Source organism: Erythrolamprus reginae, chromosome 1, assembly GCF_031021105.1.
Source record: "Erythrolamprus reginae isolate rEryReg1 chromosome 1, rEryReg1.hap1, whole genome shotgun sequence".
NCBI classification, from domain to species: Eukaryota; Metazoa; Chordata; class Lepidosauria; order Squamata; family Dipsadidae; genus Erythrolamprus; species Erythrolamprus reginae.
The window spans coordinates 285,302,768-285,323,116 of record NC_091950.1 but is presented as its reverse complement, the minus strand read 5'-3'; the positions used below and the strand labels follow the sequence as shown (position 1 = coordinate 285,323,116).

At 45.0% G+C, this 20,349-nt stretch overlaps 1 protein-coding gene across 7 annotated transcripts in view; it reads right to left on the bottom strand.

Annotated features, from left to right (window-relative positions):
- Positions 1-821: 821 nt before the first annotated feature.
- The window catches only part of CFAP206 (cilia and flagella associated protein 206), a 33,203-nt gene continuing 13,675 nt past the window's right edge, over positions 822-20,349 (bottom strand). For 5 of the 7 annotated variants that reach the window (XM_070733173.1, XM_070733174.1, XM_070733179.1 and 2 more), the window contains 7 exons: positions 20,028-20,236; positions 19,659-19,778; positions 12,800-12,998; positions 10,031-10,171; positions 7,310-7,503; positions 4,483-4,626; positions 822-1,107 (listed from right to left, as the gene is read on the bottom strand). In XM_070733173.1, coding sequence (XP_070589274.1) covers positions 877-1,107; positions 4,483-4,626; positions 7,310-7,503; positions 10,031-10,171; positions 12,800-12,998; positions 19,659-19,778; positions 20,028-20,236 — 1,238 coding nt within the window. In that variant the 3' untranslated portion in view covers positions 822-876. The remainder of the gene's footprint in view (positions 1,108-4,482; positions 4,627-7,309; positions 7,504-10,030; positions 10,172-12,799; positions 12,999-19,658; positions 19,779-20,027; positions 20,237-20,349) is intronic. The other 2 variants (XM_070733177.1, XM_070733178.1) reach the window with 1 other exon arrangement.

Here is a 20,349-nt window from a genome sequence, read left to right as displayed (position 1 = left end):
TTTAAAAGTGATGTCCTCCAAGCAATGCATGGGCTCGTAGCATTTTTTTTCCATTTACTGTTACATTGATAAATGTGCCTTTCCTGCCCTACAATGTGTGTGTATAGGATTATTAGTTGCTGAGGTTGAGATTAAACATGACCAACCATGATATATACATATATAAAATCACTGCAGGATTCTAAAGCAGGCCTACACAAAATGCAGCCCACCAGCTTTCTTCACAACTCTAAATCTGCCATTGTCAAACGTCATTGCCACCATCAGAAATGATCCATCACACCCTGAAAGATATACTGCCAAGCACCTCCAACATCTTTAGGCCACACCGATGCCTCTAGCTCCAGTTCTGCTGCTATGATAATCATCAAATCACTGATCAAAATGCCAATTATTCCTTCATGCCTTTATAAATGTGGCCCTTTCCTTGTGCCTCTTGTGCTGGCTTGTTCTAAGGACCAACAGTGTTACAGGCTATCTCCATTCCTATAATTAGAGCTATGTAATGCTATGAAGAAAGCTGAGAAAATAAAAAAGGTGTGCACAAAATGGATGATTAAAAAAAATTACACTGATCAATCTTAAACAAGAGATGGGAAGAAAAGGAAGAATAGTTAAGAGAATAATCAGCCTGAAAATTAAAACAATAAGAAACGTGTTTCTCTCCTGTATCATTTAATATAGGATATTGTAGTAGAGGGACAGGCCTGACCCTGAATAATTTATGCTGCATCTTATTATTGATATTTGGAGTTTTTTCCTCCTACTGTTCCTATTCAGGAAATGTGTCCAATCTTTCAATCAAAAAAATGAGAGACTCATTTATATTTTTAAACATTTTAATTTATTGAAATGTTTTTCACTTAAATAACACAATTATGTTTCATCAACTGCTCTAGTTAAATTCACTTTGGTCATTCGAGTAGTTGGGGGTGTTCCTCCTCGAAGACCAGCTAGGAAAATCTGTGGTTTCGGTACATTGCTACTGTTCTCTCGCTTACTTTGTGAGGCAGTCTCCTTCAACAAGTATACTTGGCTGCAGTTGTCCCTTCTCATATGACTGAGGTTAGTTTGCATTGAGTGAGTTAGCTTTTGGCGCAAGTTAGCCTGAATACAGAAAAAGAAATGCAAGTAAGCAAAATCACACTCCTGAAATTAATTGGATCACTGCATATTTTTTTAATGCTAGAATGGCAGTAATTGACAACTAATATATTTGAAACTACTGTATAATATAAATCTAGGTCAACTAGATTATTAATAGGAAATAGAGTTGGCCTTCTCCGGGTCCCATCGACTAAACAATGTCGGCTGGCGGGACCCAGGGGAAGAGCCTTCTCTGTGGTGGCATCGACCCTCCGGAACCAGCTCCACCTGGAGATTAGGATCGCCCCCACCCTCCTTGCCTTTCGTAAACTCCTTAAAACCCACCTCTGCCATCAGGCATGGGGGAACTGAGACATCTCCCCCAGGCCTATATGGTATGTTGTGTGTATGTCTTTTTAAATTATGGGTTTTTAGCTTTTTAAAAAATATTAGATTTGTACTGTACATTGTTTTTTATTATTGTTGTGAGCCGCCCCGAGTCTACAGAGAGGGGCGGCATACAAATCTAATAAATGAATGAATGAATAAATTAATAAATTAATAATCATTTTGAGAAGTTTTTTCTCTTAAAATTGGGACAGTGTTAGACCAGTGATGGCAAACCTTTTTTTGTTCTGCGTGCCAAAAGGGTGTGTGTGTGTGCTAGCACACACGCACATGCCCACATTCATTCCTCCCCCCCATGCACGCGCACTTCCCGTGCTGCCCTCTGCACATGTGCACAATCCCCCCCTGTCCGCATGCAAAGGTCTCACTGAAGCCTGGGACAGTAAAAAAAACAGCCAAATGGGCACACCGGAAGTTCAGAAAAACAAAAATTATTTTCTCTATCACGCAATACTAGGACGAGGGGGCACTCCCTAAAGCTCATAGGTAAGAAAGCAAGGACAAACAAACGGAATTATTTCTTCACCCAGAGGGTCATTGGTTTATGGAATTCACTTCCAGAAGAGGTCATGACAGCTGTCAGCCTCGATAGCTTCAAGGCAAGACTAGACAGATTCATGGATGCCAAGTGTATCGGTGGTTATTGAAACGGATGTCCATGTGCCGCCTCTATGTTGGTTGAGGCAGGCAGGATTCCCTTGAGTACCATTTGTTGTGAAGTCAAAGGAAAGGGAGGGTTTTGCCTTCTCTTTCTGCTCAAGATCCCCATGGACAATTGGTGGGCCACTGTTTGACACAGAATGCTGGACTTGATGGGCTTTGGCCTGATTTAGCACGGCTCTTCTTATGTTCTTATGGACTTCTGGTTTGCCCATTGTGCTGTTTTTGACACTCTGGAGCCTTGAGGGAAGCTTCCTGAAGCCCAGGAGTGTGAAAAAACAGCACAACGGGCAAACCAGAAGTCCGTTTTTCCAAACTTCTGATTTGCCCATTGGGCAGTTTTTTGCACTCAGGGGCTTCACGGAAGCTTCCCTAAAGCCTCCGGAGGGCGAAACGGCCTTCCCCAAGGTTGGAAATCAGCTGACTATCATACGCATGCTGCTAGAGCTGAGCATAGGGCAATGCCTCACGTACCATCCTATATGGCACTGCATGCCACTTGTGGCACCAGTGCCCTAGGTTCGCCATCACTGGTCTAGACTTTCCTCTTGTAATAGGGCAAAGGCAGAACGGGCATCTTTTAACTCAGTCAAATTTGTATGAATTAAATTTCCAGCTAAACTATTTTCTACTAGTAAATATAGATTCAAGAACCTCACTCAATCTTCTCTAGTTTCTTATTTAAAAATAAAGATTGACCCCATTCTTGAGAATCCTTTGGCTTATAAGTAGTGTTGGGCAAACCGAACCCGCAAAGTTCGAGTTCATACCGAAATTTGTGCAGTTCGGTATACCGAACCCGAACCCGAATATTTGCAAAAGTTCGGCAAAAGTTCGGGTTCGGATTCGGGAGAGCACTAGGAAGCACCGCCGCTCAGCTGTCACCGTCCAGAACAGCTGGGGGGCTTCCCGGTGTTCTCTGGAGCCCGAACCCGAACTTTTGCCGAACTTTTGAGTTCGGCGTTCGGGAGACGGCCGAGAAGCGCCCCGGCTGTTTCTGAAGGTGACAGCTGGGCGGCGGCACTTCTCAGCACTCTCCCGAATGCTGAACTCGAAAGTTCAGCAAAAGTACGGGTTCGGGCTCCGGATAACACCAGGAAGCACCCCCGCGCGGCTGTCCTCTTCCGAAACAGCCGGGGAGCTGTCGGCCGGTCAGGAGGTGAAAAAGGAGGTGGGGAATCCCATGAGGGGATTCCAAAGGCGGAACTTTGACATCATTGAGATGTCCTTCCTGGCCAGCTGAAACGGAGACTCCAGGAAGGACGTCTCAGTGACGTCAAATCTCTGCCCCTGGAATCCCCTTGTGGGATTCCCCACCTCCTTTTGCGCCTCCCCACCGGCCGACAGCTCCCCGGCTGTTCTGGGAAGTGCTGCCGCCCAGCTGTCACTTTCAGAAACAGCCGTGGCGCTTCTTGGCGGTCTCCCGAATGCCGAACCCAGAAGTTCGGCAAGAGTTCTGGTTCGGGAGAGCGCCAGGAAGCCCCCCGGCTGTTCCAGAAGGTGACAGTTGGGCGGCGGCGCTTCCCGGTACTTTCCCAAGCGCCAAACTCAAAAGTTCGGCAAAGGTTTGGGTTCAGGTTTGCGTGCCGAACCCGAACTGTTTTTTAAAATTTGGGTGCCGAACCTGAACCCAAACTTCGTTGGGTTCGCCCAACACTACTTATAAGCGCAGTGTACCATTTTGCATTAGTATACGTTTCTTCTTACAAGTTAAAAAGAACGAGCAATTTATGTCACCTTAATTTATTAAAATGAATATTCTGCCTTTCCATTAAAGATTCAAAAGTACATTTATTTTCTAAGAATACTTAACATTAAAGTAGTGTAAGAGCAAACAGGATCAGCTTATGGAAAACTTGTAGAAAACTGTTTTAAATTGGAGCTCAAATGCTTAGAATTAATTAACATTTCAAACTGTAAACCTTCAGAGCTTCACATAGCTACAGAGAATATTTCAAACGTGGGATATAAATAAATAAATAGTCTGTTCTGCATACCGCATAAATGATTATTCTCAATTTTTGTGGTTCACATTTCTGGCAAATAATTAGTCATGGCCCTAGCTTTATTGCTTACAATACCAATGAGATTGGGGTTTTTTTAAAGACAAACCAGACAAAATAATGCCGCCCCGAGTCTACAGAGAGGGGCGGCATACAAATCCAATAAATAAATAAATAAATCTGAATATTTTGTCTCATAATCTCAAATTTTACCAGAACTAGATATTTTGTTCAACTGGAAAGTTGGGAATTCCAGTAATTAATGGTCCACCTGATATTGTGGGACAAAGATTCCATCCCTTTTAGTTCAGGCTAGGATACAGACCAGTTTGATGGCTTTTCTCCTCAACTCCCATTCATTCCACTCGTAATTCTTCACAATTGTTGGTGGCAAAATGTGGGTGTCCGTCTGAGTACTGGTGTCACATTTTGAAATTGGCTCTAGGAAATGCTTCTCTTTAAGTCTAAACTGGAACAACAGCAAGAATAAAAAACAAACTTTATGTTATTTTTGTGTTCTGAAGAAGCTGGGAAGTTTTCACTCCAGTCCAACAGGGAAGGAAGGTAGGAAAATTCTGATTGGTTCCCTGCCGAATTGGCTCCCTATTTAAACCCTCTGCCTTTTGTATACTGCTGCTGGAAGTTACTCCCTGTAACCTAATAAAGAGCTGAAAGTCACTCCACTAGTCTCTGTCTCTTCAGTATCAGAACCAGTAATGGGCTGTTGCCTCCATGGGGGGGGACACACACACACGCAGTAGGAGTAGTAAGTTTATGGACTATTTATTGAATACTTAATAGTTTTTTTTATTGTCCTACCTTCTCTAGTACCTTAGTATGATCCTTAATTGCTTTTAAAATAGGAAATAATTAAATAGTATTTTTAACCCATAAATGCTTTAATCATTTTAATCATTATCTAGAACTGAACTTTTAAAGCAATTAAAGAAAATTGAGCTACCGTATTTTTCGCTCTATAAGACGCACCTGCTGATAAGACGCACCTAGTTTTTAGAGGAGGAAAATAGAAAAAAAAATATTTTGAGCCAAAAAGTAGGCTAAAATATTTATTACAATAACACTGCCCTAGGGGAATTGGGAAAATATACAAACAAGCCCCCCTCTCTCTTTCTTTCTATCTCTCCCTCTTTCTCTCTACCTTTCTTTCTCTTTCTCTCTCTCCCTTTCTCTGTCCCTCTCTTTCTTTCTCTCTGTCCCTCTTTCTTTCTCTCTGTCCCTCTCTTTCTTTCTCTCTGTCCCTCTCTTTCTTTCTCTCTGTCCCTCTCTTTCTTTCTCTCTGTCCCTCTTTCTTTCTCTCTGTCCCTCTTTCTTTCTCTCTGTCCCTCTCTTTCTTTCTCTCTGTCCCTCTTTCTTTCTCTCTCTTATCTCTCCTTCTCTCACTCACTCTCTTTGTATCTCTCTCTTTCTCTCTCTCCTTCTCTATCTCTCCCTCTTTCTCTCTCCCCCTTTCTATCTCTCCTCTTCCTTTCTCTCTCTTTCTTTCTCCCTTATTTTTTCTGTTTTTCTGCTGTGGGCGGTTTAGGGCCCCTCAAACCCCGACGACCTCGCCCCCGGATCCTGGCCGGGACAGGGCAGCTTCCTCTGACAGGCGCCGCGCGGGGCCGAGGGGGCTCAGCAGGAGGCGCAGCGGCGGGCGGAGAGAAGGAAGGGGGGCAGTGGCGTCCCTCCTGGCCTTGGCCGTCTGCCCGACCCTCCCCACCTCCTGAAAACGCGGCGGGCGGCGGGGGGAGAGCGAAGAGCCGGCTCCGGCGGGCGCGGGGCTTGGCTGGCTGGCGGGGGAAGCGCCGCTGGTGGTGCGAAGGGAGACCCTCCTCGGGGAGGGAGGGGGCCAGGCAGCAGCTAGCCAGCCGAGTTCGCAGCCAAACTTTGCACAGGCGGCGGCCGGCTGCGAGCGACTGGCTGAGACCTCCACGCCTCCTGAAGCGATTCCCATAGCCTTCCCAAAGGCTCGGGAATCGCACAGGCGGCGGCCGGCTGCGAGCGACTGGCTGAGACCTCCACGCCTCCTGAAGCGATTCCCATAGCCTTCCCAAAGGCTCGGAACCGCCAACGCTCCTCCGGTGCCGCTCCGCCTCCTAAACCTGTGGGGTGGAGGCGTCCCCCAGCCCAGCACTTCCGGAGGCTGAAAAGCGCGGCTCTCTTCGGGGTTGGGAAGAGGAGAGGCGGCGACAGAGGCGGCGGTCTCCAGATGAGTATATCGCCGCCCCCCCCTCTGCTCCAGCGCCTCCCCCCCCCCCCCGCCTGCATCTTCGCTCCATAAGACGTGGCTGATTTTTCATCCTACTTTGGGAGGAAAAAAACTGCGTCTTATGGAGCGAAAAATACGGTACTTGCCTAATCTGTTATCATACTGAACCTTGCGGGTTCAGTACAAAACCTTAAAATGTGACTGTGCTCCTCAACAAATAATGCTGTCTCTCATATGTCCTTCTTGTGGCTATTCAAATAATGTGACTTAATCAACTGAAAAAGACTCCAAGCACCTATTTGAAAACTTATCTTGGTTGGTAAGTCGCTCCCACCCAGTCACATGACCTTTAAGCGCCCCCCCCATCATATGATTATCAAGCCACTCTCCCTGGTCACATGGCCGACAAGCCACTCCTACCCAGCCACATGACCATCAAGCCACGCCCACAAAATAAGCCAACAGTGTTGCAGTAAAATTTTGGCAGCTCATCGCTGATCAGAACTTAACAATTCTCATCCCCTTTCCTTAATTTTTGGATATGTATCACAGAAACTCAGCTGGAATTCTTTAAGAAAATGTTATTAGGTGGTATGGCTCACTCTGTTTTCTTCTTATTACGCATGACTGAAAAAAATATCAGTAAGCAATGGCTTAGCACAGGGATCCCCAAACTTGGCAACTTTAAGACTTGTGGACTTCAATGCTCTGCTGGCTGGAGAAATTCTGGCAGTTGAAGTCCACAAGCCTTAAAGTTGCCAAGTTTGAAAACATATTTCAAATTGGGAAGTCTGCAGAGCTAACTTCACTGCCAATAGTGCAGACATGACCATTGCCCTAAGTTCCACCTATGCTCTGAGAGATATCCCCAGTCCGCTTCTTAGAGCCAGTGTTTTCCAGCAGCGCATCTTTCACTCAATCATTAAAGAATATAATGGAGCACCTGAGAATAAGGAGCCAGGTATTCAAACTGATGGTGAAGTTCAAGCAGTTGAATAAGCTCTGCACATTCCTTTGCTTTTTCTGCTACCATCCTAATAAATCTATCTGGACTCTTGGCAAAATTGTATGCAGCTTCCTTAGAATTAAAAGAATAATATCTCTCCTTATATTTCAAGACTCCAATGGAAGGATTTCCTTAAAAAAAACAGAAAGCACAAAACATTCACTCTACATATATCTAAACATAATTTTTCTTTTGAATGAAGGAAGCATGTAATACACAGATTTTTTTTAAAAAGCCCAATTTTTACATTGTGTTTCCTTCCTCCCCATCCCTGTTTTTCAGCTGCATTTTCAAAAGAAAAGGGAGAGAGGAAGGAAAGAGAGAAAAATACTAATATCTGGTGGCTGCACAGCAAATAGCAATTATCATGCTTCATATTATGCTCATGAATCTGAGAAGTGTCCTGATAACATTGTCTTCCATTTATAACCATTTGATTTTATATATATGTGTGTGTGTGTGATCTATAAATATACTACACTATATTTTTATTACAGTGATCCCTCTATTATCGCGAGGGTTCCGTTCCAAGACCCCTCGCGATAATCGATTTTTTGCGATGTAGGGTTGCGGAAGTAAAAACACCATCTGCGCATGCGCGCCCTTTTTTTCTATGGCCGCGCATGCGTAGATGGTGGAGTTTGCGTTCCCCGCCGCCCACACAAAGGGGAAACCCGATTCGGCTCCTCGCTGCTGCTGCGCTACCGAGCAGATCAGCTGCTGGGCGGCCGAAGGAACCTTCCCTGGGTCTTCCCGGCCGCCCACGCAAAGGGGAATCCCCGGCTCCTCGCTGATGCCCGCCGCTCGCCCGCCCGCCAGCAAGAGGGGGAAGACCCAGGGAAGGTTCCTTCGGCCGCCCAGCAGCTGATCTGCTCGGTGCAGCAGCAGCGAGCAGACGAAGATCGGGGTTTCCCAGCCGCCCATGCAAAGGGGAAACCCCGGCTCCTCGCTGATGCCCCCGCTCGCCCGCCCGCCGCCCGCCACCCGCCAGCAAGAGGGGGAGAGATAGAGAAAGAGAGAGAAGGAAAGAAAGAGATGAGAGAGGGAGGAAGAGAGTGTGAGAGAGGAAGAAGCAAGATAGAGAAAGAGAGAGAGAAAGATAGATGAGGAAGGAAGAGAGTGACGTCATCGGGTGGAAAAATCGCGATATAGCGTTTCGCGAAGATCGAGATCGCGAAACTCGAGGGATCACTGTACAGTGGAACCCCGACATACGAGCAGCTCTACTTACGAGCTACTCGAGATACGAGCTGGGAGAGTAGAGAAATTTTTGTTCGACTCACGAGCTTCCATTCGGGATACGAGCCGAGAAGAGCCGGCCTGGCTTGCTTTGCTTCCGAGCTGATGCAGAGCCGAATAAAGCGTCACGCCCCTCTGACGCTTTCGGCGGCTTCCGAAGCGATGCTGGGCTCTTTTGCCGCCAAAAGCGTCAGGGGGGCGTGACGCTTTATTTCTCGGAAGCAAAGCAAGCCAGGCCGGCTCTTCTCAGTATCCAGCTCTTGGTGAGTCCTTGGCTTCTGCTGGGGGTGCAGAAGCGGGCGGGGGGGGGGGGGCGGCAAAAAAAAACGCCCGGACAAGCACTTGCTGCGAGGCGGGCGGGGGGGGGGCAAAAAAAAACGCCCGGACAAGCACTTGCTGCGAGAGGCGGGCGGGGGGGGGGGCGGCAAAAAAAACGCCCGGACAAGCACTTGCTGCGAGGCGGGCGGGGGGGGGCGGCAAAAAAACCGGGGCACTTTCGCTGCGAGTGGCGGGAAAAAATAAGCAAGAAAAAATAAGCGGCTTTTCCGCTGCCTCCTAAAGCGGGGAAGTTCGCCAGGAGGCAGCAGAAAAGCCGCGCGTGTCTTTTAAAACATCGGAGCCGGCATGGGGAGGCTCTCAATCAACCGAGTCCGGGTTCGGGGCTCGGAGGCTGATTAAAAGCCTCCCCATGCCGGCTCCGATGTTTTAAAACACACGCCCCCGCTTTAGGAGGCAGCGGAAAAGCCGCGCATGTGTTTTAAAACATCGGAGCCGGCATGGGGAGGCTTTTAATCAGCCTCCGAGCCCCGAACCCGGACTCGGGGGTTGATTGAGAGCCTCCCCATGCCGGCTCCGATGTTTTAAAACACACGCCCCCGCTTTAGGAGGCAGCGGAAAAGCCGCGCGTGTGTTTTAAAACATCGGAGCCGGCATGGGGAGGCTTTTAATCAGCCTCCGAGCCCCGAACCCGGACTCGGGGGTTGATTGAGAGCCTCCCCATGCCGGCTCCGATGTTTTAAAAGACACGCCCCCGCTTTAGGAGGCAGCGGAAAAGCCGCGCGTGTGTTTTAAAACATCGGAGCCGGCATGGGGAGGCTTTTAATCAGCCTCCGAGCCCCGAACCCGGACTCGGGGGTTGATTGAGAGCCTCCCCATGCCGGCTCCGATGTTTTAAAAGACACGCGCGGCTTTTCTGCTGCCTCCTGGCGAACTTCCCCGCTTCAGCCGACGTCTTTTCCCCTCAGCCCTCGGGCTTGCACGCATTAATCGCTTTTACATTGTTTCCTATGGGAAACAATGTTTCGACATACGAGCTGTTCGACGTGCGAGCCTCCTTCCGGAACCAATTAAACTCGTAAGTCGGGGTTCCACTGTATATGTAAATATATTATATTTAAAGCAAGAATTAGCTATAATTACCTGGGATGAGAAGGCCATCTTTCACGGCAAAAGTATATGCACAAAACCCGTGATACTCAAACTGCAGTTGGCTAAAATTAATCGTACTTTCTGGAAAGAACCATTCTTCCTTGACAAAATCAGCAGGATTTACTTTGTCATCTAAAAAGAATAAATTGAGAAGAATACAAATTAAAGTCTTTTTAGCCAGTACAGGACCCCTCAATGGCCTGTAGTATTCCCTGGAAGATTCTTATCAATGTCTTCAAAAGAGATGCGTACAACAGATCATATATGAATCAGTCCATGTGCAGAACGGCTAACTTGGACTGGTTTGGGCTGGCAGCAGTGGGTTTCTCATGATGTTACTACCAGTTCAGCCCATGCATGCACGGTCGCTTCATGCGTGCGTCCATTTCGTACATCCACCTACTTTCCACACATGCACATGGCCTTCCACGCATGGGTTTTGCTCGCACGAGTGCCTTCCACGTAAGTAGCCAGCCTCAAAAATATGCTTACATAGGATGGCACAGAGCCAGGCACAACTGCAATTTTCGCTACCAGTTCGGGCGAACCGGTCCAAACTGGCTAAATACCACCTCTGGTTTGGGCCCAGTCTGAAATGTTAAGTACTGTATTTAGTCTGGATATGGGGGGGGGGAGAAGGCTCTTTTGCAAATGTGGATCAGGGCAGCTGAGGGGTAGCACTTAAGGTGATGGACGAAGGGAAAATCAAGTAGCAGGAAGCTTGGTGGGATATACTGAACTGAGAAACAGGCAGCTGCAGCAATGAAAATTGAGAGGAATAGAGAGAAAATTGGATAGAGCTACTGGCAGCAGAAACTGATTGGAAGAAGACAGGAAAGTGCTAGGACAGTGATGGCCCAAAACCACACATGCACCTCTGAACTTCCAGTAGGCCTGTTGGGCCATTTCCTGATGGGTGAAAAACGGCCTGACAGACCTACCGGAAGTTTGTTTCTGAACTTCCAGTAGGCCCGTTGAGTTTGTTTTTCGCCATCCACATATTCCGGAGGCTTTCCTGAAGCCTGGGGAGGGCGAAAACGGCCTCCCCCGCCCTCTGGAAGGCCAAAAATCAGCTGGCCAGCACATACATATGTGCTGGAGCTGACATAGGGCAATGCCTCGTGTCCTCAGATATCGCTCCATGTGCCATTTGTGGCATGCGTGCCATAGATTCGCCATCACGATGCTAGGAAGATGAAATCTGTATATTATGCTGTACAAGGAGTTGTTGAAGGGTGTGGCGGACAGATGGAGAAACATGTAAAATCACTATGGGATCGCTGCAGCTTTTGTTTTTGCCCAAACTCAAGAGCATTAAGACCTTCAGATTTTGTTTTGGCAGAACCACGACTCGTCCAGACCAGTGTTTCCCAACCTTGGCAACTTGAAGATATTTGGACTTCAAACTCCCAGAATTCCTCAGCCAGCTTTGCCAAGGTTGCCAAGGTTGGAGACCCCTGATCTAGAACACGAATGAAGGGGAATATATGTGTCCCAGGATAATGTTGCAGATTGGATCCTGCATCGTTTGTGTTTGTTCCAGAAGTTCCTGAACATAGCGTTTGTTTCAGGTTGGAAGCTAAATACATTTTCCTATTATGTGCTCGTTTTTCATATTTAACGTTGCACTGCCTTCTCCCTGAAGGACAAAACGTTCACAATAATTGTTTTCTATCCTGAATCAATTCCAACTTAAGCCATAGAGCCATGCTGTCAACATTTCCTTAAAACATCAATATAGTTAAAAAAAAGTATGATTGCAAAAAAAAAAACTACAAAAATTAAAGATAAAACAAGAGATTATTGATATTATATGGCTACGGACATGAAGCCTGCTACTTTTATTTTTTCCCCAGACTTCACAATTCAAAGAGTATGTAGCAGCTTAAGTTTTTATTTACTCCGTCCTTCTACTTTAAAAATATATATATATATTTCCGAGACCGCCTTCTGCCGCACGAATCCCAGCGACCGATTAGGTCCCACAGAGTGGGCCTCCTCCGGGTCCCGTCAACTAAACAATGCCGGTTGGCGGGCCCCAGGGGGAGAGCCTTCTCTGTGGCGGCACCGGCTCTCTGGAACCAACTCCCCCCGGAGATCAGGACTGCCCCTACTCTTCCTGCCTTCCGTAAACTCCTCAAAACCCACCTTTGTCGTCAGGCATGGGGAAACTAAACATCTTCCCCTGGGCACGTTGAATTTATATATGGTATGCTTGTGTGTGTGTGTATGTTAGTATAGGGGTTTTTCTTAAATTTATAATATTTTAATTAATTGGATTAATGTATTGGATTGTCTTTTCACTTGTTGTGAGCCGCCCCGAGTTTTCGGAGAGGGGCGGCATACAAATCCAAATAATAAATAAATAATAAATAAATATGAGCCGGGGTGGTGCAGCAGGTAGAGTGCTGTACTGCAGGCCACTGAAGCTGACTGTAGATCTGAAGGTCAGCGGTTCAAATCTCATCACCGGCTCAAGGTTGACTCAGCCTTCCATCCTTCCGAGGTCGGTAAAATGAGGACCCGGATTGTGGGGGCAATAGCCTTGCTCTGTTAAAAAAGTGCTATTGCTAACATGTTGTAAGCCGCCCTGAGTCTAAGAAGAAGGGCGGCATAAAAATCGAATAAATAAAATAAAATAAAATAAAATAAAATAAAATAAATAAATAAATAAATAAATAAATAAATAAATAAATAAATAAATAAATACATTTAAAAGGACATTTTCTCAATCATTATATATTTACTCCTTCTACTTACCAGCATTTTTAAGTAGCCTTTCTTCATCAGTTTTGATAACAAGGCCTTCAAGTAGAGGCGCTATTAACTCTTCAGGATAGATTAATGAGTGTGTTTCTAAGAACTGCTGGAGACAGATGGTCAAATTATTGAGGAAACTGAGCACCAATATTTCATCTTGAAAACTGGTCCAAAGGTTAGAAAGTGCAATAAATGCAGGCTAGAAGCAAAAAGATACATATGAAAACATGTTTCTATTATGGCTGCAAAACTGTATTGTCCATTTATCAAAAGTATGCAGAGCATATTTTGTACGCACATTGTATATTACAAGATATGTCAAGCAAAAATGTATGTAAATGGTGTGTTTGTGGATTGTATAGAAACATAGAAGACTGACGGCAGAAAAAAGACCTCATGGTCCATCTAGTCTGCCCTTATACTATTTCCTGTATTTTATCTTACAATGGATATATGTTTATCCCAGGCATGTTTAAATTCAGTTGCTGTGGATTTACCTACCACGTCTGCTGGAAGTTTGTTCCAAGGACCTACTACTCTTTCAGTAAAATAATATTTTCTCATGTTGCTTTTGATCTTTCCCCCAACTAACTTCAGATTGTGTCCCCTTGTTCTTCTGTTCACTTTCCTATTAAAAACACTTCCCTCCTGAACCTTATTTAACCCTTTAACATATTTAAATGTTTCGATCATGTCAAAGTCAGTATAAGTCAATGATGGTGAACTTTTTTTGCTCAAGTGTCGAAAGAGTGTGGGCATGTACTATCGCACATGCGCGAGTTCCCATACCCGTAATTCAATGCGTGGGGAGGCGAAAACATCTCCCCCCACCCTCTGGGCCGGTTTCCCAATTTCTGGTAGGCCCAGTAGACTTGTGTTTCGCCCTCCCCAGGCTCCAAAGACTTCTCTGGAGCCAGGGGAGGGCAAAAATGCCCTCCCCCATCCCCCCCCGAGGCTCCCTGAAAGCCAAAAATGCCCTCCCAGAGCCTCTGTGTGAGCCAAAAATCAGCTGGCTGGCACACACATGCACATCGGAGCTGAGCTAGGGCAATGTCTCATGTGCCAGCAGATGTGGCCCCTCGTGCCACCTGTGGCACCCGTGCCATAGGTTCGCCATCACTGGTATAGGTAGTCTTGGACTTACAACCGCAATTGAACCCAATTTTTTGATTGCTAAGCAAGACAGTTATTATGTGATTTATGTTGTATTTTACGATTTTTCTTGCCAGGGTTGTTAAGTCAGTAGCATGGTTGTTTAAGTGAATCTGGCTTCCTCATTGACTTTGCTTGTCAGAAAGTCACAAAAGATGATCCCAGGACACTGCAAATATATGCCAGGCACCAAGCATCTGAATTTTGATCATGTGACCACAGCTTTTCTTCAATAGTCATAAGTGGAAAATGGTCATAAATAATCTCTTACAGCACTGCTGTAACTTTGAGTGGTCACTAAATGAACAGTTGTAAATCGAGGCCTACCTGTGTATCGATTGGGGAAGGTACCTTTAAATACTTTCAGAAGTGCTCTGTTCAGATCTCTTGCAGGTGCTTTAAAAGTTAAGTGGTTGATGCATATTTTATTTTTATTTTTTGCCACATACAGTTGAGTAACTTATTCCTTAGTTGGTGTTCTGTCTGGGTGCCCCCAGACTTCAACACCAACTGGAAAAAGCAAATTACACATAGGGCAGGTATGCAGCAAATGACAGTTCTGGGAAAAATTCAAGTTGAGAAAACAAGTCCTTGAAAGCTTCAACATTATGATCCTGGAATGTGGAACAATAAGAAAACTCTGGCCAGGGGACATAATATAAGAAAAGAATTAGGAATGGAGAGATACTGGGAGTTTGTGCCAGTGGGCTCTAAACATTTCAACTGGTTTGAACAGGGTGCTGGTGAAGAATCCTACAAGGTGTTCTGTCCCTTAATTACACAGATTGCAAAGCTCAATCAAGGTCTCTCTAACAACTTTTATTCATAACCCATTTCATTCAAAGTATCAAAATATCATCTCATTTCCAGTTGCGTTAATTTGTTCTCAGCAAATTCTGCCTTCCAAATCTCACTTCTACTGGAATGGCCATGCCAAAGGCTAATTCATTACTGTCCCAAATAGATAACATTTCCCCTCTATCACGAACTCTGACATTCAAAACATTCATGTAACTTGCATCTCCTTCTCCGGTTTGCAGTTCTTTTTAGCTGGGAACAGTGTTTTCTGAGAAACTCCATCAAAGCACTCTGGAATAAGCAGCTTTACAAGAATAGTTGCGTTCCACAATAGTTTACCCAGACTCCCATTCTTTTTATAGCTCTAATGACGAAAGGCACTCTAAACCAGAGGTCCCCAACCTTTTTTGCACCAGGGACCGGCTTTAAGCTAGACCAGTTTTCCATGGCCCGGTGGGGGGGGGGGGGCCTTTGGTCATATGGGGGTGGGGTTCATTTCCTTCATTTCCTCTTTCTCTCATTCCCTCTTTCTATCCTTTCTATCTCTCACTCTTTCCTTCTCTCCCTCCCTTTCTCTCTCTTTCCTTTCTCTCATTCCCTCTTTCTCTCTATCCTTTCTATCTCTCACTCCTTCTTTCTCTCCCTCCCTTTCTCTCTCTTTCCTTTCTCTCATTCACTCTTTGTCTCCTGGGGCTTTCCTGCCCTGTGCCCCCCACCGCGGAGGGAAAGCATTTGGTATCGGCACCGCCAACCTCCCCTCCACGAGCAGCAAAAGCCTCAGCGATGGAGCCGAAAGGCAAACGACGCGATCCGTCGCTGAGGCTTTTGCTGCTCCTGGAGGGGAGAGCGCCAATGCCGAAATGCAAAGGGCGCACCCCGCAGCTTAGGCTTTTGCTGCTCCTGGAGGGGGGGAGGATTTAATCCTCCCCGCCCCCCCCGGCAGCCAAACCTCGCTGAGGCTTTCGGCATCGGCGCCCACCCCACCAGAAGCAACAAAAGCCTAAGCGGCGGGGCAGCCGTTTGCCTTTTGGCATCGGCGCCCCCCCTCCACGGGCAGCAAGAGGCTAGGCCGCTTGCCTTTTGGAAGCTCGTGGTGGCCCCCCCCCACAGACACTTAGAGGCCTAGCGCCGGCTGCGCGACTAGGCCTGTTAACTTTCCACGGCCACCGGTCGTGGCCCCCAACCCCAGTGCCCCACCCCACGGACGGTTAGAGGAGAGGCCCGGCAGCGAGCTGCACTGACAGGCCCAGCCCCCCCCTCCCGGACAATTTTCTTACCTTACTCGCCGGCTGCTAAACAACGTTTGGCTGCCGGGGGGCGGGGAGGAGAAAATCTGGGATTTAAGGGGCAGGGAAGAAAGTGGGCCTGCAATTGGCCCCTTTGTTTCCTGCCTTTCCTTAAGGAACTGTTGCTGCCCTATGTTTGTAGAGCAGCAACACTTCTCATTTCAAATTCCAGCGCCAGTCAGCGGCAGCGCGGACCGGCTGAAAAACCCCAATGGCCCGGTCCTGGTCCGCGGACCAGCGGTTGGGGACCTCTGCTCTAAACTACACCTAGTACAGACTCATTTCTGCTGTCTGCTATAAAATCGTCTAAATCTAGGATCTAACAGAGGTTCATTTTCCATAAGATCTCCCTCCTCCGACTCAGAAATAGATTGCATTAATACCTCTTCTACCTAAAAACATAAGAAAATAAGAAGAGCCATGCTGAATCAGGCCAAAGCCCACCGAGTCCAGCATTCTGTGTCACACAGTGGCCCACCAATTGTACATGGGGACCTTGAGCAGAAAGAGAAGTTAATATCTGTTCCATTGCAATAAGCATTTTAAAAGGGTTCAATGTGAGCTTACCATAAGGCAAGATATTGAAACTGCAGAAAAGATATATATAGTATGTTAGAATGTTAAAGCTTTAGTCTGGCACGATTCTGTCCATTAGGTGCAAGCAAATAAATGATAGGACTTGACTGGATTTCTCTGTGCTGTCTTTGGGCTTGGATGTGACGATGGCCTTGCCTAATAACCGTGAGATTCAGTTCCAATTGCCATCATAAATCAAGGACTACTTGTATTGTTTTTAACTTCAGTTATCCAACCAACTATACAGGGGTTGATGATTATAGAAACTGAAATTAAATAAATAAGTGCATAAAGATGACAGAGTAGGAGCTAGAACTAAACTCCAATGGATATCTCAATTGCAAAAAAAACCCTGGAAGACAAAGAAGACTTGAAATAATGCAATGTTTAGCCAATGATGTTCAGGGCCTATAACCTAGACAGCAATATCTGTTAATTTAAAGTATTAAACATTGTCATTACAATATTTTTCAGAGTAGAAGGCCCACTGCCCCCCCTAAAAGGAGCTGAAAATTTGAGTACCAAATGTAGCCATGCCTACAGCCTGCCGATTTGGACTCTGACTCCCAGCAATTTACCTCCTTGCAGCAAACAGCCTGTTTCAGCTTCAGCACAGCCTGATTAACACAAGCAGGTGATTGTCATTTGGATTGGCCTCCCGACCATCAGCTGTTTCAGGCTGCAGGGAGGCAGATATTTTTTCCCTTGTGCTAAACAGGCTGCAATGAAACTGAAATCGAAACAGAAACAGGCTGTTTGCTGCAAGGAGACAAATTGTTGGGAGGCAGAGGAAGAGACAGATTATTTTTTTGTTTTCCTCCCCCAAAAATGTAGGTACAAAAAATATGGTAGGTCCAAAAAGAACAATATCAATGTAAGATGTTGGGACTTGACCCAAAGAGTATCATTTAGTGGTCTGTACAGCACTGAGTTAAATGACCTGCCCCAAATCCTGATTAATTGGAAAAACAAGGCCACTGGAAGACAAAGGAACAATTGAGATAAGACAATTGACTCAAAAACTTGAATAAAAAGGGATGCAGAGACCAGTAAGTTTAGTTAGTATTATTATAGTACTATATTTTAGCTATCTTAGCATATTAATAACAATTTATAATAATACTGTGCAGGTTGAGTTGTATTTAGACATGTTTAAATATGAACCCAGTTCATATTTAACTTCCTTATCAGTCTGGTGCAGAGCTCACAATGTAAGCATACAGTGTACATTCTCTTTATTCAAGTTAAATATTTGATTTTCAATACTGTTGTTCTTATTTACAATGCCACAAAACGGTGTAATTCATCCTGTTGTATATGTGATGAATTAACATTTAAATTTCTGAAACAAAACTTGTCAAAAAAATGCAATGAACATTATTTTGGTTGTAAAGTGAATGACCAACGTAAGAACTGGGGAATTGGACCCCTCACACTTACTGTATAATATGTGTTAGACTTTTAACACGACTGTTAGAGGATTCACACCATATGCAGTTCTCTTTTCTATGAATGGAAGAAGCCCTCCAAAAATTATATCTTTGCCTAAAACGCACAATAGGAATCACTTCTAACAGAAAGAATGCTGTGAAATACTAGTTTACCATCTGGAATGAGGTTCTGTCGTACATAATGAGGAGTTGCCTGTACCAAGGCCTCCAGAAAATGTGACATTTAACTTTCCTTTCTCTTTCCCGCATTAAACTTGGGCTTATGAAAACTCAGTAAAAACAATGAATAAAATTGCAATTGGATTCAATTACTGGAGGAATCCATTTCCCAGGTTTAGTGATTCTAAATTTAAGGAAGATATTTCTGTAGCTCCTTCGATTAAAAAAAAGGAAAAGATAAAACATGACAAATTGGACACACTGGATAAAGCGCTAAGTGAGATTGGAAATGCTTCCTGGCAATTATTCAAAAGCAGCTGCAAAACCTTTCAGGAAAATTCTAAAGCAGAAATCTATTGCGAAATAGTGATTTTTGGATGTCGTGCCAAGTTATGCAATGTAGCATGTCATTGAAAGTTCATTTCTCAGACTCTCACTTGGACCTTTTCCCTGGCAACCTTAGTGCAGCCAGGGACAAGCACAGTGAATGATTTTTATCAGGACTTTTCAAACATGACAAAGCATCACAAAGGCAAGCGGAGACTTGATATGCTGGCTGACTACTGCTAGATCTTTGAAAGAGATATTCCTGAAGTCAAATTCAGCAGAAAAATCAATAAAAGTACAAGAGATAGCACTGGACGGATTATGAATACCAATTCAAAAATTTTATTATCGTATTGTATTTTAAGATTGATGGTATATTAAATTGCATATATGATTGGTGTGGAGAAAAAATAAAAAAAAATCCTAAAAGAATTCAGCAGAAAAATAAAACGCTGCTTCTTTTAGATATCTGCACTGACTGCCGATCAGTTTCCGGTCACAATTCAAAGTGTTGGTAATGACCTTTAAAGCCCTACATGGCATTGGGCCAGAATACATCCGGAACCGCCTTCTACCGCACGAATCCCAGCGGCCGATAAGGTCCCACAGAGTTGGCCTTCTCCGGGTCCCATCAACCAAAAAATGTCGTTTGGCGGGCCCCAGGGGAAGAGCCTTCTCTGTGGTGGCCCCGGCCCTCTGGAATCAACTCCCCCCAGAGATTAGAATGGCCCCCATCCTTCTTGTCTTTCGCAAATTACTCAAGACCCACCTTTGTCACCAGGCATGGGGGAGTTAGGATATTCCTTCCCCTAGGCCATTACAAGTTATGTATGGTATGTTTGGTTTTTATAATAAGGGTTTTTAGTTGTTTTATTAAATTGGATTGTTACATGTTGTTTTTTATCATTGTTGTTAGCCGCCCCGAGTCTGCGGAGAGGGGCGGCATACAAATCCAATAAATAAATATCAGTATTCTGATTTTAATTAACTTTTAAATATAGGCTATTATCAAAGTAAAGTTGTGTATCACTCAAAAAGCCTGCTACACAGATTGGGTGAATCTATCAACTGCTTATAATTTCAGAAAATTCCTGAAATTCAGAAACTCACGTAAACAAGAGATGTGGGCACCGCTGTTTTTGACTTAACAATGTTGTTGATCTGTTCCATCTCAGCTGCAAATTCCTTTTGCATCATTTCAACTTCTTGTGCACACGTGATCACATCCGTCTGAAAATGTATGTTAGAGGCGGCAGATATAACATTTGTAGGAAATTATAAAAGTCACATTGAGTTGCTTAATAAATAAAAACATGCTTTGTAGATTGGACCACTTCATTTAAATTTAAAAAAACGAGAACTGGAGAATGTCGTATATTCTTATTTCAGCTAAAAGTGATTTGCCATCACTCACATTTTGCCTTTCACTAAGACAGTCTTAGCCACATTAACCATTTGCAACACGTAATGGAATCTTACCAGAATAATGCAGAGGAAAGCTTCGTGTTGTCTAACGTTGTAGAGGGCTTCTTTCAACACTGTTTGCCCAAGTTCTACGTCACCATTTTTACTCTGGTGCATCATTTCAATCAAGGCCGTGTATCGGTAAGCTAGCTGTTGGGAAGCGTGTAGGTCAATGTCTACATGATGGCTGGCTGCTGGGATAGCTTCATTCAGAATCTCTGACACTGTTGAGACATAGTTTATCTCTAAATTCCATTTCTTTAACTAGAAATATACATTTTCCTCTCATGCCCATATCTAAATTATTATTCAAACAGCACTTGGTGTATACCGAGTC